Source organism: Lactuca serriola, chromosome 1 (assembly GCF_051521515.1).
Source record: "Lactuca serriola cultivar US96UC23 chromosome 1, Lser_US96UC23_V15, whole genome shotgun sequence".
Taxonomy (NCBI): Eukaryota; Viridiplantae; Streptophyta; class Magnoliopsida; order Asterales; family Asteraceae; genus Lactuca; species Lactuca serriola.
The window spans coordinates 249,070,678-249,091,776 of record NC_136408.1 but is presented as its reverse complement, the minus strand read 5'-3'; the positions used below and the strand labels follow the sequence as shown (position 1 = coordinate 249,091,776).

The 21,099-nt window shown below is 37.2% G+C and overlaps 2 protein-coding genes across 2 annotated transcripts; one reads left to right on the top strand and one right to left on the bottom strand.

The window, feature by feature from the left end:
• Positions 1–3,254: 3,254 nt before the first annotated feature.
• On the top strand, positions 3,255–4,916 carry LOC145050526 (sulfate adenylyltransferase subunit). The gene is made up of 3 exons (XM_078998761.1): positions 3,255–3,610; positions 4,190–4,405; positions 4,572–4,916. Exons 1-3 carry the CDS (start codon positions 3,410–3,412, stop codon positions 4,770–4,772), a joined length of 618 nt encoding a protein of 205 aa, XP_078854887.1. The 5' UTR covers positions 3,255–3,409; the 3' UTR covers positions 4,773–4,916.
• A 1,294-nt stretch (positions 4,917–6,210) lies between these two features.
• Positions 6,211–9,568, bottom strand: LOC145050518 (alkaline ceramidase-like). The gene is made up of 3 exons (XM_078998756.1): positions 9,409–9,568; positions 8,224–8,601; positions 6,211–6,965 (listed from the first exon to the last, which is right to left on the bottom strand). Exons 2-3 carry the CDS (start codon positions 8,475–8,477, stop codon positions 6,452–6,454), a joined length of 768 nt encoding a protein of 255 aa, XP_078854882.1. The 5' UTR covers positions 8,478–8,601; positions 9,409–9,568; the 3' UTR covers positions 6,211–6,451.
• Positions 9,569–21,099: the final 11,531 nt, after the last annotated feature.

Below are 21,099 nucleotides of genomic sequence, written 5' to 3'. Positions count from 1 at the left end.
CACTGTAAGCACAAAGCTTAGTGAGTTCCCCAAAATACCACACATAAAACACATATTAGCCACTCGAGGCCATAACTCTATGGGTCCGTGCACCCAAACTCTGTGAACCCTCAGGTTCTAACTCGGTGAACCTTCCGGTTCCAACTCTATAAACATGCACAGCATAAATCACATAGAAATAATGCAGTACAACATATAACATACACATAACATACATACACTAACACATAACTCTGATTACCGACTCAAGGTAAAGTATAGTGAGAAGACTCACCTCGCGTGTCTCGGTATCTCACGATCCCTGGAAATCCCTCGTGCTCGATCCTCCGAGCTCTAATCCTCCTATAACATCACAAGACTCTAATTAACACTTTTATCTCTAAGGTTGACTATCCCTAGGAAGTCAACACAAGTCAACGGTCAACGGTCAACTTTGACCGGACTCGGCGAGTGCACACGGCAACTCGGCGAGTCTAGACATTCTCACCAACTCTCTAGGATTCCCTTTCTACACGTCGAGTACTCCCCTTGACTCGACGAGTTCCACCTGGAAGAATCGCGGGACCACCCCGACTCAACTCGCCGAGTCTCAAGAACGACTCGGCGAGTCCCAGCTCGACTCAGACCACTTGACGACCCTCTCTAACTCGCCCTGACTCACTGGGTCAACTCCTGACTCGACTGGACCACTCACTGGCCGGTCCAAGGCAATCTTCAAGCTACTCGCCGAGTCTGCTCATCGGACTCGGCGAGTCCATTCCATGCAATCACTCAAACTTGCTTCTAAGGTCAGATCTACTCCAACAATTCATAGATCTGGCCCTCCTAGACTGATTCATCACGTAAAGTCCTAGTCTTGATGCATTAACAACCTCTATATGACTAATTATGAAGAATCTTCAACAAATCTCACTACACAAGGTCATGACCTCCATTGTTCTCTATAAAGCTTGAAGAATGAGGCTCTCTGGACCTCTATGGATCCAGATCCGAAGTCTCATCACTAGCATGGGACTATTTGGCCATCAAATCAACTCAACAAAGCCACAAGAAACCCTAAAATCGGTTATACTTCACAAAACAGGAGATGAGTCGAAATCATACCTTTAGATTGAAGGGCCAAGCTTCAAATCCACCAAATAGCAGTCTCCTTTGCCTCCTCTTGGCTAGAGCCTCCCTCTTCTTTGCTAAACAACACACAAATGTCAAGAAATGCCTCCTTTCACTCTCAAATCGCTAAAGCACTTTTAGGGTTTCTCTCTATGGACTGATGGATGCAAATGACGGCCATAAGGCCATTTAAATAGGTCCCAAACCCGAGAAATTAGGGTTTCATTAAACAGCGTGGACTCGCCGAGTCCATATCCTGGACTCGCCGAGTCCGAACGAATCCCGCGTCCAGAATCGCGACCCTACTCGGCGAGTCTGAGCTCCAACTCGCCGAGTCCCTTCTCAAAACTCAAAATATTAAAACAATAAAATACCTGGAGATCCGGGCTGTTACACGAGTTCGAGATCCGAGTATGGAGATATCTGCTTTCTGCTTGCCAGGTGAGTCTTCTCACTATACTTTACCTTGAGTAGGTAACCAGAGTTATGTGACATAGTATTTGTATGCTATGTATGTTATGTGTTGTACTGCATTATTTCTATGTGATTTATGTTGTGCATGTTTGCAGAGTTGGAACCGAAGGGTTCCTAGAGTTAGAACCGGAAGGTTCACAGAGTTAGAACCTGAGGGTTCACAGAGTTTGGGTGCACGGACCCATAGAGTTATAGCCTCGAGTGGCTTATATGTGTTATGTGTGTGATATTTTGGGGAACTCACTAAGCTTCGTGCTTACAGTGTTTTGTGTTATGTTGTTTTCAGGTTTCTATCAGTATCACGGTACGGCACCGGCTTGATTGTACACACCAGAGCAAGATTCATATTTTGGAGGATCCTGGTTTTCTATGCAAGTGAAAATGGAGCTATGTTTTGTAATTTGATTATGAATGAGATTTTTAACAAGTGTTCTAAGAATAAAATGATTATTTAAAATGAAAATTTTGTCTTGAAATTTACGGTGTTACATAGTGTTCTTTATATGTACGAAAACCTTAATATGATTCCTACCACTTTATTTAACCCAAATAAGATTTTACGAAAGTCAAATTTTGACCTAAATTTGACTGGTGTTACATTATATTGCCTCGAAATGTCGGGCTGTCACAGTTTTCTTGGTCTATTTTTTGGGTTTTGGGTTCATTTTCCCTTTTTTAATTTCCACAGGGAGTGATTTGCGCTCGTCCGATTGATGACCCTTCTTGCTTAGTGGAAAAAGTATTCAAGATGCAAGGAAGAAAAGAGATTGGAATTGGTTTTCTTGTTTTAGGTTTCTATCCTGGTGAAGCATGATGTCATTGTTGGCAAATAAGAAAAAATAATGAACATGATGAGAAGGCCTTGAACACGATGTCATTGTTGGCAAATAAGAAAAACGATGAGCATGATGGGAAGGTCTTGAACACGAGGAGACGCCATTGAGAGAGAAAGAGATATACACTTAGGTTTTATTATTATTTTTTATTTTGTAAATTGACATTAAAAGATAATCCACCTGCACCATATATTCAAAAACACAATTGAACATGACCATTTTAATGAGGTGACGAAAGGGTAACCGATTTACCCGTTGGTAATATCAAAATTGAGCATTTAAATCCAGCCAAATAGGAATAGCAACAGGGCAGGTTTGGGGCGGGGCATGGTTTCCCAAACCTGCCCCGATATCTTTCGGGTATCTTATCAAGACGCCCTGTTGGGTTCGGGTTTTCTCATCGGGTTTCGGGTATCTTATCGGGTTTACAACAATTCATAACAAAAATTTTATTCCGTTTTAGGGTACTCCGATGTCTTATAAAAAATATGTGTTCTAGCCTCCCATTTAAATTAAAAATATGATGAATCACTTTAATAAAATTAACTCGATGTTATATTAAAAATTATTTGATTTAATTTTAGTGTAAAATGTCAAAACATAAAAAATGATCATTCACACCGGATTGTTAATAACTAAAAAGATTGTCCACAATAAGTATTTTATCTTTTAATGCTTGCAATTAACATATATAACGACCCGTTACTCAACCTGAAATAATCGGGTTCCGGATTTCCCTGTTGGGTTCGGGTTTTTTGGCCGTCCCTCAGCCAAACCTAACTTGTTTCCCTTGAGTAAAATAAAAATAAGGTGAATTTCTAAAATAAATGAAAAAAATTTATAGGAAAAAAAAAAAAACCCTAATTTGATTGTATCCGCAAGTTTCAAACCTCTTCCTAACAAGTAACAATGGTGTTTCCAACTCTAGTACTAGTCATGAGGCAGCTGTATTAAGAACATAGAATTCGATTGAAGTGTCCTTCGTCTCTATGGCGCAGATTCTAAGTATAAGCCACCCAAGTTCTTCCAAATCCCTAGCAATTGGATATTGTGTTGCTCTCTCAGATGCTCAGTCAATCAATTTGACTCGCCGCCGCCGTCAAGAGTCGAGCCATAGCTGGAATTCTCTACAGCGTGACCTAAAATCTGATGGAAGAATCTATTGCCTATTCTCTGATAATCGTAGCAAGGTATTATCACTTGAAACGTTTTGCTTATTCCTTCAATTATACTGCATAATATACTTTCGTTTGTTCCAATTTCATTTTTTACCCAACAAGCCAACACCTGATTATTGGTGTAGAATCACTCTGAATTGAAAGTAACGTTATCTACTCATGCCAATTTCGATAGAACGATTTTCAAATCCATCGAGAAAATCTGTATATGAGAATGCTTGCACTAGGTCAGATTTATAGATTTTTTTGCATATACTTTGGATAGAAAACTTGGGTGAACTCCCTTTTAAGAATTATTAACCACAAACCGGGAATTATGTACTCAAGTCAAGGACAAGCTCCATAAATTCATCTACGAAATGCATCCCAAGGATTCTGCAAAAGTAAAGGCTATGAAAGCTATTGTGTTGCTATTTAAAGGTTCAATCAAATTCATGGAGTAATAATGTGTAAGGTGATAGAGAGATTCGCAGTTTGGACACTGGCTAAAACGACCAATGATAGACACATACCACATGTGTCAAATGACTCATTTGTCCTTCTTCAGTTCTTGTCATTTCACATTTTACTTTTGTACATCATTTGTTGCAGGATCAGGCCAAGAAAGCACTAGAAAGTGCACTTGGTGGCAAGAAAATGGAGTTTGAGAAGTGGGACAAGGAGATAAAGAAAAGGGAGGAGGCAGGTGGCGGCAGTGGTGGTGGTGGTGGAGGGTGGTGGGGCAGGTGGTTTGGTGGGTCAGATGGTGAGCATTTCTGGCATGAAGCACAGCAAGTCAGTCTTACCCTCTTGGTACTAGCTGTCATGGTAAAAATATATATATATATTCTTTACCTCTTTATTAGATTCCATTCTTTCACATTTGCATTAATAAATGTATGTTCATATTACAATTTATTTACATTATCTATAATATATAATTATATGTTATTTCTTCATATTTGAATTCTGTTTTTTTTGTTTACATTTGCAGACTCTGATACTTGCAAAAGGTGATGTATTGTTTGCGGTTGTACTCAATCCGTTGCTATCATTTTTACGGGCCCCACGAAACGGATTGCGATACATTACATCGAAAATCAATAAAAATGGATCTCCTCAACAAGAAACATCTTATGTTGCTACTACTTCCGCAAAGGAGTCTGTTATTAGCAAATGGGCTAGCGATTCTTAGAATTTTTTTTTCCAGTTTATTGTTTTTAAATCCACAATTAAAAAAAAAAAGTAAAATTCCATATTGATTTTGCGGAAAATGCTAAATGTCATGAGTTTCATCATATATGGTTAAAAAAATTTGAAATCGTGTTTGTGTTTGAAATTTGATGTCGTAAAAAAGTATATGGGCCAAATTCAACTAGTGCAAACATGCAACGATTCGTAGTATTTTGTTTGAGGTATACCAATCAACATTATGTGTTAATAATATGTTATTGTTGTTATTGATATTGCGGATTGTTTTCTGTTTATATGGTATTTTAATTTACGAATATGATCCGGTACTTTCAACTTTGACATTCGGGTCGATCATAGTTTTCTCATGCTTTTTGTCCATACACATTATCACTTTTTAGAGGCCATATTCATAAAAGTTGACAAACTATAGGGACTAATAATGTAACTTATCCAATAATTCCAGATCCGCTCAAAGTTGGCCTCACATTTGGTTAGAACCTTTCCTTGAAAACCAACCAGATTAAGAGTTTGGAGATAGCTGAAGGTGTAATTTTTATTTGTTTAGAAATGTTTGTTCAAAAAAACTGTTAGCGTGTGTGAAATTATATAAAATGTAAAAGGTAAAAGGTAAAAGTTGTATAAACCTACTATAAATTATTTTTGGAGTATGACAATTTTATTTAAAATAAAAGTTTTAATTCCGTATTACCGATTTTTTTTATAATATATATATTTTTTTCTAAAAAAAAAAAAAAGCTAAAAACCGTTACCCTTAAAGCCTAAACTACCCCAAAATATATGTATATTTTTTCCCAACATGACTTTTGATTTGTGGGTGTTGAGTGTTTACTACTTTATTTAATTAATAATGATTTATCCTTAATGTAATATTTGTTTAGTAAATTATTGTTGCAAATTCAATTGGGAGCTGATCTGTACACAATAAATTTTCTCCATACATAACAATTGGTGTTTTAAAATGTTGTATTGTACAATTATATAATGAATAAATTATTGTATATGGCAAAAAACTGTTGTGTTTGTTATTTGTTAGTGCCATTTTTGCCCATGCAATCCGAGTATGGGACTATTTGTTGTTATAGATCTATCTATAAATATATTTATGGGCTTCCACTATCTATGAAAGAAGAGAAAAGACAGTTACTTTGGAGGTGAAATTTCAATGCTGAGTTAAAGTAGATTGTACTGTTGTACATCTTGCATTCATACTTGTACACTCAGTCCTTGTCCCCTTTACTTTTCACTTTTCAGTCGTACTTGAACTTTGACTTACTAAAGAGAGGTAATTGTTTTTTTTTAATATACAAAAAAACTACAATCCTTTAACTTGTATTTAGAACAAAACTACACAATATATGATAAAAAAAAAACGATGTTAAGCAAAAGCCAAATCATTTCCAAAATTAATAAGAAAAAAAGATTGAAACTATGATCTTTAATAGAAAGAAAAGTAGCATGCTATAATAAACAAATAAATGAAAATACGTTGCTATTTCTTGCAATTAATCCTACCATCGACAAAACCATAGAATATATTGTACACTTTCACAACCTAAAAAGTCCCACAAAACCCTACCCTTACCAAACCATCTTTAACCCAAAAAAAAAAAAAAAAACAAATCCATCAAACCAAAGTACGTTGCTATTTCCCACGTTTTGTCACTGCTTCTTGATCTTCTCAATCCTCACATACGGCAAAACCCCACAAAACCTCACAACCTCGGGGCTCCACTCCCTTTGTTGGGCCCTACAAAACATCAAAAACGTATTCGCAAAATACGCATTGAATCCCATGAACACATGCCACAACGCGTGCCCTTGCGGGTTGACCGGCCACTTGGACACCTGCCCGCAAAAAAACCGGTCAACAAACCAACACAAACTCCCGAGAAACAAGGTGGCCACGTAGGATTTGGCGAGGCGTTTTGCGGATGTGTTTTGCGTGTAGATGTAGTATTTGTAGACACGGGGTATGCAGAGGAGACAGAGGAGTATGTAATGGAGTTTGAAACCGATATCGAAACGGATTATGGAATGGAGCACTGCGAATGAGACACCGTAGAGGAAGAGGAAAGTAGGCATGGTGCTACGGTAGTGCCAGTCGGGGGAGTAGAGGATGTAGATGTAGAGCAGCATTTCCCATACCATTGGGGTTTCGTCGCTTTGTTGTTGACTGAAACAAAAAGTTATGTTATCGAAGTGTATAATGAATTTAATAAAGATTTTTAATTGTCCAAGATTAAAACTTTAATATCTTTAAAATTAAGTTATTGATGTGTACCATCAATTTTATGTTTTTTAGTTCATATAAATACAATCTTGTTCTATGTTCCTATGTCGAACATTTTTTAGCGGGACAAAAAATTGCAATTTCTATCCCATTGACATCAACCCAATCAGTGTAATGCATACCAAATACAGTATATCTTGCATTATCCTGCGAAACAAGTGGGGCCCAAGCAACCAACAAGAGCTTATGGAAGTATATGTTTTAAATTGCCAACTTAAAGAACAAAATTTTATGTATTGACCCGGTGTTCAAAATTTGAAAACTAAAAATATAGAGTCAACTAAAGAATAAAGTCGACTAAAAAAGTTTAAACCATGAAAACCATAATCAAGATAGTTACCAAATGATTAAACGTAAAGGTACTATGTATTTGTTTCAATTAAAAATAATACTTTAATGAGTGAAAAAAAAAATCCAGAACTACAAAAGTTCAGTTTTCCTAACTGAAATTGAAGTGTAAGAATATAGAGTCTTTTACCTTGAAAAGTATAAGTAACTATTGCAATAACAAATTACCATTAGAAATGACAAATTTATATCACCAAATACCAAGTCAAAGAAAACAAGGTATACCATTCTAACAAGCAAGCTCCAATTGTTACATTATCTATTAAAATAATCTACCCTTATAACTGCTATCTAAAAGGAAAAAGCAAGTTAGAGACATGAAAATTGATAACATTTTTTAAACAATGCAAAAAATAGCACCTTACTTCCCTTTATTTGTTTATTACTTTATTATAGCATCTTACTTTTATTTCTTTCTACCACATTACTTTCAATATTTTTTGACATTGTACTTTAAAAAATCTGCCAAATTATAACATTGTACTTTCAACTTTTTTCTTTTTTGGACATTGTACTTTAAAAAATCTACACACTTATAGCAGTGAAAAGTGCTTTGTGTTTAAATGACACAACTACAATTTGGTTGATTTTCAAAAGTACAATGTTATGATACGGAAAAACGAAAGCAAAATGAATGAAATCACGTTACTATTTCTTGCATTTAACCCTTTACATAAAGAAAAAGCCTAATGAAAACACAAAAATGTTTCAGCTCATAAAAATTCAGGGGATAACAGATGCATAAAAAGACTAAGACACACAAGAAACTGAATGTTGAAAATAGTTAACTTACACATGTTGTAGTGTGGCATGATACATCATGCTTCCAATAGCAAGTGCCATATTTGACAAGTGTAGAACACTAAATCTCTTCTCAAAACGTTGAATCAATGAACTTAGAAGACCAATGAGTGCCAAAAGAATGCATGGGATGTTTGAGATTGTGTTGAAAAATTCAGCAATGTAAGAAGAATATACATAATTCTTCTCACACCATTCATGTGAAGATGTGACTGGGCCCCAAAAACTTGATATACCATCTGCCATATAAATATATATATATATATAGATAGATATATATATATTCTTCCTCTCACCAGGCAAAATGTTGCAAACTATATCATCACTTTTATAGTGCTGTTTTCACTATTGGAAGCATCAACTGATGTACCTGTAGATAAAGATTCATTATTCAAACCTCAGATATCATCACCCAAAAAGAAATAAGATGTTTCTTTTTTACTCAATGGACTTATGATTTTGTAAAGTTTGCAGATTCTGAAGAGATTGGAATTTGAGGGATTTGGTTGGCTAATGAATGGAATTCACCAAAATCCATGTCTAGGAATTGCATTCTTTAGAACCAAAAGCATGAAAGATTTCAATTCTTTTATATTCCAATTCTTTCTAAAAACACCTATGTTTCATTTTCTTCCTTCTTCTTACATCACCTATGTTTCAGACCTTTCAATGTTTTATTTTTTCTTCATAAACGTATGATAAGAATGTTTCAGCCAGCATTAACTAGTTTGAGATGAATGGGATAGTTATTCTAATGTGTGAACCAACAATAGGAATCAACTAACTAACTACTTCACAACTTAAAATCCCATATAAATTATTTAGTTCAAAATTCGTAGAATTTGAATACCAGGCTGTGGAACTGGGAATCACGAAAGAGTTAAATTTAACGAGTAAATGAGTTATACTTGTGCGATTACCGAATACTCTACACGAGTTTAGCGAAGATACAACATATATTATCACGAAACCATGATTAAACTATGTCGAAATTTCAAAATTCCATCAGATCCAATCATACAATTTTAATCATGTGACATATATATCAACGAAAGCTGCTAAAACAATCCATAGAGCTGCAATTGAATACAATTTCGAAAATAAATAATACTGAGGGAAGAACCCTAGATGATTGGATTGCGTGAAGATGCAAAAGGGAAAGGGAAAGCAAACCCACCTGTATTAGCATTAGATCGCTGATTGCTGGCTCTGCGAGTGAAAAAAAAATTGGGTTCGATCGGAAGGGATGGATGATAACGGCGACAAGGAAGGACCACTCCTCTTTTGGGGAATTCAAGGTCTGAGAGTGTACCAGTCGGCATATATTTATTATTTCCTAATTTTTTATAATAATGTTCAAAGTTTATTCTTCCAAGTATATTATATTAGATGATAAATAACACGGAGATTGAGTAATCTAAACATTTATATATTGTTTTTTGTAAGTAATATGTTAGATTTTTTTTTTTTTTGAAACATAACTATTTTGTCAATAATGGATTATTTTGGAATTAAATCAGGCCCAACCCATTCCGATTGGGTTTTCGACACAAACCATTACAAATATCATAATCATATTTTAGATTAAGTTGGTAAATAAGATATGACATGATTTGAAGATTTTGTAGCTGAGTTTTTGACTCATTTGCTTATAATTGCTTAAATTTCTAATTATATTTGTAAATAAGTGAGTTCGGAACGCAAAAAAATTGGTCCAGAACATGAAGAATGGGTCTCAAATGTTGCCTTTAACTTTGAATGTGCTCAAATTAGGTAGTTTTTTAATATTAGAAAGGACCATAGTATTATAGAGTTAGTTTTTTTAGTCTCTTGCGTTATTCCACATTGAAAATTTGTAGTCAAGAACAAACATAATGCATTCTGGAACACACATAACATGTCCGAAATGTCACGAACTACTTCGGAATCCGTAGAACAAGCCTTAAATATTCAACATAGTGTGTTTCGAAGGACCAGTTATATTCCAGAATTATTTTGAAAATTTGAAATTAATGGTTTCATTGTTTGTTTGCAGCGTGGCAAAGTTTTTCATGCTCCTCTTCAATATCTTGCAAACCTACAATTGTTGCATATATTCTTACTAAACTTAGGGCCCAACCGTCATGCAAGACTATGTTTCAAAAGACGTGTTATGTTTCAAAAGACATGTTTTGAGAGTAGAGATGATTTCTTTAGCCAACACACAATTTCCACACGATGATAAATATCATATGGAGGTGCAGAGCAAATGGTAGCCTTAGCCCTGACATTGAGATTAACGTGTATTCTTTCATCCTCTGTTCACTGATGGGTAGGCGCCCTTTTTGTACCGGATCATTTCCTTCTTTTGTGATGGTTCACCATGGAACAAATGTGTTGGATTAGATGTTTAAGCCAATAACTAAATTAATATATACTTGAATTAAAAGCAAAGTCCTTTTAGGTTGCCTCAAAACTAGTCATTAACTATAATGACTTTTAGAGAGAGAGAGACTGATTAATTAATTTATTATATCAATAATAAATAGCAATAAGTTATTTTTAATATATTACGAGATTAATATATTAATTAGAAATAATATTATTTAATTAATAATTAATCAGAAATTAATTAGAATTAATTGGATCAATTAAAAAGTGTAAGGACTTAAGTTGTAATTGTTCAATAGTTGAACAAGAGATGTTTTAGAACCTTCCATGGGTTATGGACGGTTTTTAGGAGTTTTTTAATGATTTTTGATTAATCGTTAAAGATAATTAAGGAGTTGGATAATTACCAATTTTGAAATAATAGTATTACATTCAAATTATGGTTTCTAATACTCATTGTATAAGCTATAAATAAAGCCTCTTGGCTCCTCATTTTCGGCCACCACTTCTACCAAAGGAATAACTGAAAATTATATTCCATCTCCTCTCTCCACAAGTCTTCTTATTTACTAGGGTTTGATTATAAACCATTAGATACATTAGATTTTTGGTGCTTGCTTTTTAAGAGCTTTTTGAAAAATGATTTGGTTTATTATTTGCAATAATAATCGAAAGGTATGTAAACTGTAATCCCTTGTAATTTTCGATTATAGTAGGGATTTCTTAGGGTTATTGATGTTCATAGATTGTTGCTATCAATAGAGAAAACTTAGATGCAAATAGGTTGCATGTGAACTTAAGGGTTGTAACGTCCCAAAAATTAAGACCAATAATTTTAACTTTTAAGATAATAAAATGTAACAACCCAAAAATCAAGGGTAAAAATTTCATTTTTCATTACATTCAAAACACATATATCTTTTAAATCCAAGCTTTTCAAAAACATTGATAATTAATAACATTTATCAGAGTTCATCCCAAAATCATATATTGCGAAAACACGGGTGTGTGCGCTGCGATTAACCCGAGCCCTTCCTTTCCAAACCAATGATACCTGAAACCATAAACAAAATTGTAAGCACAAAGCTTAGTGAGTTCCCGAGAGCATACCCCCACATAATCACATAAACCATATTAATCGCATAACCATGCATATACACATATAAGGATGCCATGGAAACCTTCCAAGGTCTTATACACATAATCACAAAAATCATATCAACTACACAAGCCATGCACATAAACATATAGTAAAGCCATGGAAACCCTCCAAGGTCTTACTCCGGGTGCCATAGGAACCTCCTCATGGTCTTAGCCCACTGCCATGTGAAACCCCACACGGTCTCAGTTACCTGCCATATAGACCATCTATACAAACATATAAGGGTGCCCTAGAAACCCTCCAAGGTCTTACACTGGGTGCCATAGGAACCCCATCATGGTCTTAACTCACTGCCATGGGAACCCCCACATGGTCTTAGCCTGGAATGCCATAGGAACCCCTACATGGTCTTATATCCAACTACCTCGGGAACCCCATGGGGTCTTCCACCCAAGTATCACAGAGACTGCTAGCATATCATATATCACATAATCTACTAGTATACCACATATCACATAATAGGCCATGGGAACCCCCACATGGTCTTCGCATAAATACATAACATATTAACAACACATTCGCAAATATCCACTACATGCAAGAGTCACGAAGAAAACTGTAACATCTCGACTCCCAGGAACAATATTTAATTAGATTACATTCATGATGTAAGAACAAATCGACAATTGGATGCCCCAACTCGCCGAGTAGAAGAGTTAATGGTCGTGTGATTTTTAGAGTATACTCGACGAGTTGGAGGACCCAACCTGACGAGTAGGAGCTGAGTGAGAAAACCCTTATTTCTTGGGTTTGTGTCCTATTTAAAGGACCTTAAGCCTTCATTTACGTCTCCCTTATTATCTTAACACTCTAAGAAAAAAAACCTAATCGAGTATTTCCTTGTGTGAGAGAAAGAGAGGCTAATATTCCGCACTTTAGTGCATCTTTGGAGGAAGATTGAGGAGAAAAAGGCTTGGGTGAGTGGGAGCTCTTGGATCCGGTGTTCTTTCATTTCTAGCTTCTATTTGAAGGTAAAAAGCTACCACCTTGATCATTGTTTGGTTAGATCTCTTTTTCTAGGGAGTTTAGGGCCTTTTTCCATCCTTCATTGAGTTCTGGAGTTGTTTGAGCTTGCCATGGAGTTGAGACTTCAGATTTGGACAATATGAGGTCCCTTGAGCCCAAAGATCCAAGCTTTATCAAGCTAGCGGCAAGCTTTTATGCATTAAACCCTATATAGAGCTTGTTTTGGCATTTCGAGCCTTAGATGCCATGCATGGACGTAAAGCTTGCAGCTTTACATGGTATTGCAGCCTTAGGAGGCGAGTTTGGGACCTTATTTCTGCTTAGAATCGTCTGAATGAGAATTGGTCTAGAGAGACTCGACGAGTGCATGATCCAACTCGACAAGTCAGCTAGGGTTTTCCTCGATAGTCTGGACGCGTTGCAACTCGACGATTCGGTGAGACAACTCGACAAGTTGAGATGGATTTTCCCGATACTTCATAGAAAACGAAGGAACTTGACGAGTCACATAGATGCACTCGACGAGTTGGATCAACAAAGACTATTAACTCGAGTGTTGACTTTTGTTGACTTTTAGGGTTTGGTCAAGACATGAATTGTGACGACCACGGAGGGGTAAAATGGTCTTTCACCTTTTTCGTGAGTTAAAGAAGGGGTTAGACTATCTATTTAGGGTTATGGTTATTAAGTGTTAATTAGAGATAATTATGATATGTAGGCGGAGTCTAGACCATTCGTGGAGTATGAGACCTACTTGCTTACTTATGAGGTGAGTCTTCTCACTATACTTACTTGAGTGGTAATACTGTGCAACCAGGAGGGTCTTATATGCTTATAATGAGTTATGTGATATTGTGCATTTGTATTTGTGATTTATGATGTATATTATCTTGTGCTTTATTTGTTAGGACCGGAGGGTCCAACCCGAGTTGTGAGACCGGAGGGTCTTCACTGAGACACATGACCGGAGGGTCCTTGTCGAGATATAACTATGAGAGGCTAATTATTTGTGTGTGGAATTTTGGGGAACTCACTAAGCTTCATGCTTACAGTGTTGTGCGATAGGTGTTTCAGGTACCTCTCAGGATCACGGGAAGGCGCCGGCTTGATTGTACACACCAGTCAGAGATTATGTTTTTTGTGGATTCTGGGATATTATCAAAAATTTGTTGTATGTGTTTGAAAACTTATACATTTTGTGATTATTGAGAAATGTGATATTGGGTTTTATGTCATTTTAAAAATGAAAATTTTCTTTGGGAATTTAGAGTGTTACAAAAACTGGCATACTACATATAACTAATTGACATGGGAACCCCCACATGGTCTTAACTAACTGCCATGGGAACCCCCACGTGGTCTTCACATAAATACACAATGTATCGATAGCACATTCACAATAATCTCCACAACTAAACAAATGGGTCGGCCTTGGTGCCTTCGACCCATTGGTATGGTGAGGAGACTCACCTCACATTGCTGAAGTCCCGCGGATAAAACTGTAAAACCCTGTTTATTTATGAGATAAATAAATAAATGAATGAACAAATGGTAGCCCTAAAATAAATAATTACATATCAAAGGATGGTCTCGAGGAGCTAATTGTCACAAGTTTAGAAGATGGAGGTTAAAAGTGTAAAATCTGGATTTAATTTGTAAGTATTAATGAAGTCAGGGACTAAATTGTAACTTATGGACTTCATTTGAAGGGATTTTAGAGGCTTAGGGGTTGTATTGTAAATTAGGGGCTTTATTTTGTAAGGAATTATGGAAGGGAGGGATAAAATGCAAGTTTTGGGTTTCATTTGAAAGAGAATTGAAGGGCAGGGACTATTATTGTCATTATGGGAAACTTGTAGATAGAGGCGGGTATTTAAAGGGTGTGTAACCCTAACCCTAAGAGATAACAGTCGTCGCTCCATCCTTATGCCTCCCTCCAGCAACCATTCACCTTATGCCCCCTTCGTCGCCGGCGCTGTTACCACTTAACTCCAGCCCGTTTCCGACCAGCAACGATGGCAAGCAACCACGGGATGGCCACCACCACCTCTTCACGCTCGTGTTCCGACCGGCAAGACCACCGAACGACCGCCATCACCACATAAGCCTTCCATTCTCCGACCACCATGCGCTGTCGAGCAGCCATCGACTCGCTGCTGTCACTCCCAGTGAGAAGAGAAGTCGGGTAAGGGAATCGGAGCTGGGTGTTGCGGGATGCCGTTGTTGCTTTCGTTTCACAGAAAAGAAGTACCTCTTGTGACTCCTCCCCTTTTCCTTTGTGTGCAAAGCGACGACGACCTGTCGCTGCCATCACCTCCTGATGACGTTGATGTTTTTGTTTCCGTCAAAGTGGGCTCGTTCCCGGACGTGGGATTGAATGTTCGCGTGTGTGTAGTTGCTGCTTGACGGGGGAACCGAGAAACTGAAGGGCTGCTGCCATTTTCGCTTCTGTCATCCCCGACTGCCGCCTGTCGCCGTCGTGGGGTGGTTGTTTATGTTTATTTCTTGCAGGTGTGTGTAATATGGTGTAATTACGGGTGTGTAGTGGCATGATGTTGTAGGGGCGATGCTAGACTGGAAAAGCCATGAAAAACACCACCACCACCGTGAGGTGGTGGCTGCCACCGTGGGTGGGTGTATTTTAGTGTGTATGTGTGTGTGTGTTGCTTTTGGTATTTCGCATTGTACATTGTAACAAAAATGAAATAATGAAAAGAAATTCGAAACCACCACCGACCGCCATGTCGGGTGGCAGTGTGTTTGCCTTGTAAGTTGATTCGTATGGGGTGCTTGAAACCCTAATGGGCCTTGTAAACCCTAATGGGCCCAAAGAAGCCTTAATGGGCTTAGTGAAACCCTATTGGGCCTAATGAATCCCTAATTGACAATAAAGCCCAAACATGTGTCTAATGGGTCTAATGTACCCTAACTGACCTTAGGAAAATCCTAATGGGCTTAAGGACTTAACTATGGGCCTATTGGGCTAAGATGGGCTGGAAACCCTAATTAGGGTTTAGAAAACCCTAATATTGGATTTATGGGCTTGGACTTATTGAGGCCCACTTATGGGCCATTGGAATAACGGAATTGTGTGATTAAGCCCAATCACACCATATGACTTATTTAGAAGAATGATGGACTTAATGGATTAAGTCCTTAATGGGTTAAGTGAGAAACACTTAACCCTAATCATCATTTTATGTGAAACCCTAATTTCACTTGGGTTTATTGTTGGGCCTTGATGATTGCGTTATTAATGGGCCATCCAAAGTCAAGCAATTGGACTAGAATATTTAATGGGCCTAGGGTAAGGCCCATGTAACGGGTTTGGGCCCAATTTGGAAAATTGGGCCATAGATGGGCCATAGTTTGGGCCTTAATGATTATATGATGTTGGGCCTTAGAATGAGACCATGTAAAGGTTTGGGCCCAATTTGGAAAATTGGGCCATATGTTGGGCTTAGAGCTATAGTTGGACTTTTGGGCCTTTGGATTGGGCTTTGGGCTTAAATAAGCCAATATAGGTGATGTGTGCTAAATGCACTTGGTTTATTCCTACTTTTTATTAATAAATTTAGCATACAAAGGCAGTGTACCTGTCTTTTAGTGGTATAGTTTAGTAAGTAAGGTATCGAACTCAGGGAACGGAAAATTAAACTAATAGCTAATTTTAACTAAGCAATTAATGAAAGTAAAAGGTTTTTCTTCTAGTTTTACAAGACTAGAAACTTAAGCACACCATAAAACACTTAATTAACTAAATAACTAAAGCAAACAACTAATTCACCAAATTTGATAAAAATGTTTCTATTTAGGTTCAACCAATTCACTCCTATGGTTATTTTGTATTTATGATAGATTAATTGTTATTGGCTACCAATTATAGTGGTTAGGTTCATGTTCATTAATCCTAACCCTTAGATAATTAATTAATTGAAGCAGTGATCAAGTGTTTAAACTAATTAATTCCCTAGATTAATAATTTGGATTAAATAAGATTTGTACTGGTTAATCAATTTAGTGGTTCAATTAACCTCTTGTTTGATGGTTTCTCAAACAAGCTCACACATTAATCTAACTATTGTCTCATTAATCTTAGTTTCATAATCATTATTCCTAAGCATATGATTTAGTGTTCACATAGACATATAAGGTTAACAACTAAGAGATGTTCATGCAGCTTAATTGTCTTCCAATTAATAGAAAATAATTGTGATTAATGCATAAGGTTCTTTAACAAACGTAATTTAATAGATCACCAATAAACAATTAACCAAAAGCTAAGAATTAAACCATAGGAGTTCCTTGGTATTCCCCAAACAGAAACAAAAACGTATTTAGCTCATAGTTGCAGTAAAAACAAACACAAAAACAAGTTTAGCTAGATTAAACATACTTAATTCCTAAAGCTAAGTGGAATGATTAACCTAGTTGCTTCAATTCTTCAAAAGGTTGAAGATTAGAATTCCTCAACGTCTTCCAGGGTTCTCAATCGCAGTTGGATCTTCAAAAAACGCTAGAAAAGTAGTCCCATTGGATAAAGGCTCGGTTTTTATAGATATCTCAAAACAGGGTGTACTCGGCGAGTAGCAGACCCAACTCGCCGAGTAGCCTCGTTCTTATCCGTCTTAAATCAGGAGTCGTGGCTATCTTCTGGAATATTCTGCTGGACTCGCCGAGTAGGCTCGTGTACTCGCCGAGTAGGTAAGTTTTTGTCCCTCAATCTTCTTTCTTTGGTCTCTAATTGCTTTCCCTTGTTCCCTTTCACTCCCAAGCATGTCTTTTGGACTGAAAACAAAATTTAAACAATATTAAGTACCTTTTGTCCATATTATTTACATAATTAGTTAAAAATGAATAAAAATGTATGCTAAATATCTAACTAATTATGCTTTTAGTGGTTCAATTAACCTCTTGTTTGTTGGTTTCTCAAACAAGCTCACACATTAATCTAACTATTGTCTCATTAATCTTAGTTTCATAATCATTATTCCTAAGCATATAATTTAGTGTTCACATAGACATATGAGGTTAACAACTAAGAGATGTGCAGCTTAATTGTCTTCCAATTAATAGAAAATAATTATGATTAATACATAAGGTTCTTTAACAAACTTAATTTAATAGATCACTAATAAACAATTAACAACAAGATAAGAATTAAACCATAGGAGTTCCTTGGTATTCCCCAAACAGAAACAAAAACGTATTTAGCTCATAGTTGCAGTAAAAACAAACACAAAAACAAGTTTAGCTAGATTAAACATATTTAATTCCTAAAGCTAAGTGGAATGATTAACCTAGTTGCTTCAATTCTTCAAAAGGTTGAAGATTAGAATTCCTCAGCGTCTTCCAGGGTTCTCAATCGCAGTTGGATCTTCAAAACACGCCAGAAAAGTAGTCCCATCGAATAAAGGCTCGGTTTTTATAGATATCTCAAAACAGGGTGTACTCGGCGAGTAGCAGACCCAACTCGCCGAGTAGCCTCGTTTTTATCCGTCTTAAATCAGGAGTCGTGGCTATCTTCTGGAATATTCTGCTAGACTCGCCGAGTAGGCTCGTCTACTCGCCGAGTAGGTAAATTTTTGTCCCTCAATCTTCTTTCTTTGGTCTCTAATTGCTTTCCCTTGTTCCCTTTCACTCCCAAGCATGTCTTTTGGACTGAAAACAAAAGTTAAACAATATTAAGTACCTTTTGTCCATATTATTTACATAATTAGTTAAAAATGAATAAAAATGTATGCTAAATAACTAACTAATTATGCACATATCAATAGTAATTACCCAAAGCATGTACTTATGGTTATGAAGTGGAACCCAATTATTAATTGGGTAATGTTTTGATATTGACAGACCGGGAATCTGTCATCTAGCAGCTGGGGTTGAGTCTGCGGGACGTCATCAGTGTGGGGTTGAGTCTTCGGGACTTCAGCAGTGCGAGGTGAGTTACCTTCCAGTAGGATTGGGTCTACGGCCACAATGATGACCCACTAGTAGGAGTTATTTGTTAGATGATTGTCTTTGTGATAATTATCTGGTGTGTTGTTATCTGATATGCTTCATGTGCTAGGATGCTATGACATATGTGTTAGTAGTGGTAGGGGTGATATAGCCCAAAGTTACCGGTTGAAAGATACCGAAGGGGTAGATAGTACCCATGCATGCCTAGCAGTATGATCATGATATGTTATTATGTGATAGAGGTAGGGGTGAAATAGTCCCCGATTACCGGTTGAAAGATACCGAAGAGGTAGACAGAACCCATGTATGATATGTTATTAAGTGACCAGTATAGTTATGATATGCCATTATATGATTCAGTATGTTTATGTTATGTTATCATGGAACCAATATGCTTATGACTTGTTGTTAGGGGGTGAAATAGTCCCTGATTACCGGTTGAAAGATACCGATGGTGAATACCGGTTGGAAGATACCGATGACAGTTACCGGTTGAAAGATACCGATGGCAGTTACTGGTTGAAAGATACCGAAGGGGTATACAGAACCCAGACAATGCATATCTGTTTGTTTATGATATGTTGGTATGTGATCGATATGTTATGATGTTAGTATGTGATCGATATGTTATGATGTTAGTATGTGATCAGTATGTTTATGATATATTATTATGTGATGGTAGTAAGGGTGAAATGGTCCCCAGTTACCGGTTGAAAGATACCGATGGCAGATACCGGTTGAAAGATACCGATGGTATTATGTGGTATGTGGTATGAAGGGGGAACTCACTAAGCTTCGTGCTTACGGTTTATAGTTTTGGTTTCAGGTGCTTTGTTTTCAAAGGAAAGGAGCCGGCTCGATCGCAGCGCATCACACTATGTTTTCCGCACATGAGATCTTTTAGATTACACTCTGATATGCTTTTATGATAGAATGCTTTGATTATTGACACTTGGGTTTGATGTAATAACTTAATAAAAACGAAATTTTTGGCCTTGAATTTTGGGATGTTACAAGTTGGTATCAGAGCCTTGGTTTGAGGGATTCGGGCACACTGTCGGGTGTGTCTGGACTCAAATTGGGGGCTTGGTATGAAAATTGTCAAGAAAATCATTTTATAAAAAGAATTTGAAAAGAATTTGGAAGGAGAACACAACTTTGAAAAGAACAAAGTGTGTGATGCGTGCAATCAGCCGAGCTCAAGTAAGTTTTCCCCAAGATACCTATACATATTTTGTTATGATATGATATGATTATGAGAACTACATGCTAGACTAGGGCTAAGGATCTAGGAAGATGCCTTACGCGCCTGTTGTATGTGCTTGCTGAATTACATGATAGTACTGATCAGTTAGTAATAGGATAGCCTGCTTAGGTTATGCCTGATTGTGTGAGCCTTAGAATCGCATGCTAGTATAGATCCCTGACAAGAGGATAGACTGATCTGATTGGAATATGTTGGTTAGATTTTCCATTGTCTGAATGATGCTTGCTTGGTGCTTTGAGGGACCCTTAGTAATGTGAGCTAGCTACTAAGTGAATATGCTAAGTCGCGAATGGCTATATTCATGAGGTAGCTAGTTGACATTAGTGAGAAGTCCTTTAGCAGCTGAGGACTGGGTGAGTACGGGAACCTAGGAAAGCCTAGGATATGTTTTAGTGAGTTAGTAGTGAGGCTTAGTGAGACTTGGGTGTACTAGTTGATGAAGTGACTTGGATGATTTGGGAGGATTGCTGAGGAAAGTATCGATAGGTGTGGAAGGTAGTATTGGTCCCGTACTACTGAAAGCACAGGATCCATACTCGAATCAGTGAGAGTCTTGGAGAATCTAAGAAGCTTCAGGGAAGAGTTTGTGACCCAATGTGGGGACAGAGGATGTTCCAGTTGTTGCAGCTTAGCCATTGGCAAGCGAGCTAGTGAGCGTGACAAGGTGTCAGACCCTGAAGGATATGATTTCCAAGAGTTGCAGATGCGGGATCGATTTGGGAGCACCCTGGAAAGAGAGGTGTGTGCCAGGTGCGTATAGTAGAGGGTCCCGGGAAGAGACCCATGACTTCTGATCATCGGGTGAAAGGACAGCAGGGCCTGAGTCAGTGCAGCGCGTACGAGAAGGTACACGAGGGAGTTTGTCACTCCAAGGGTTTAGGCTGCTACAGAGTAGCGGGGTTGGTCATGTCAGCAAAAGGGGATCAAATTTCGAGAGTACTCATCGAGATTTCCAAGGATGGGAGATCTCAAGGTTTAATCGGTGATTAAACGCTAGCATGGGCAGGAACAAGTTGTCATTAGTGGGGATACTAGGAAGCAGGAAGGGTTGGAAATACTTCAATTCTAGCGTGCAGTGAAGACTTAGTCGAATCTAAGTGGGGGGAGACTTTTATAAAGTTCTCCAAATGTGAGTTCTAGTT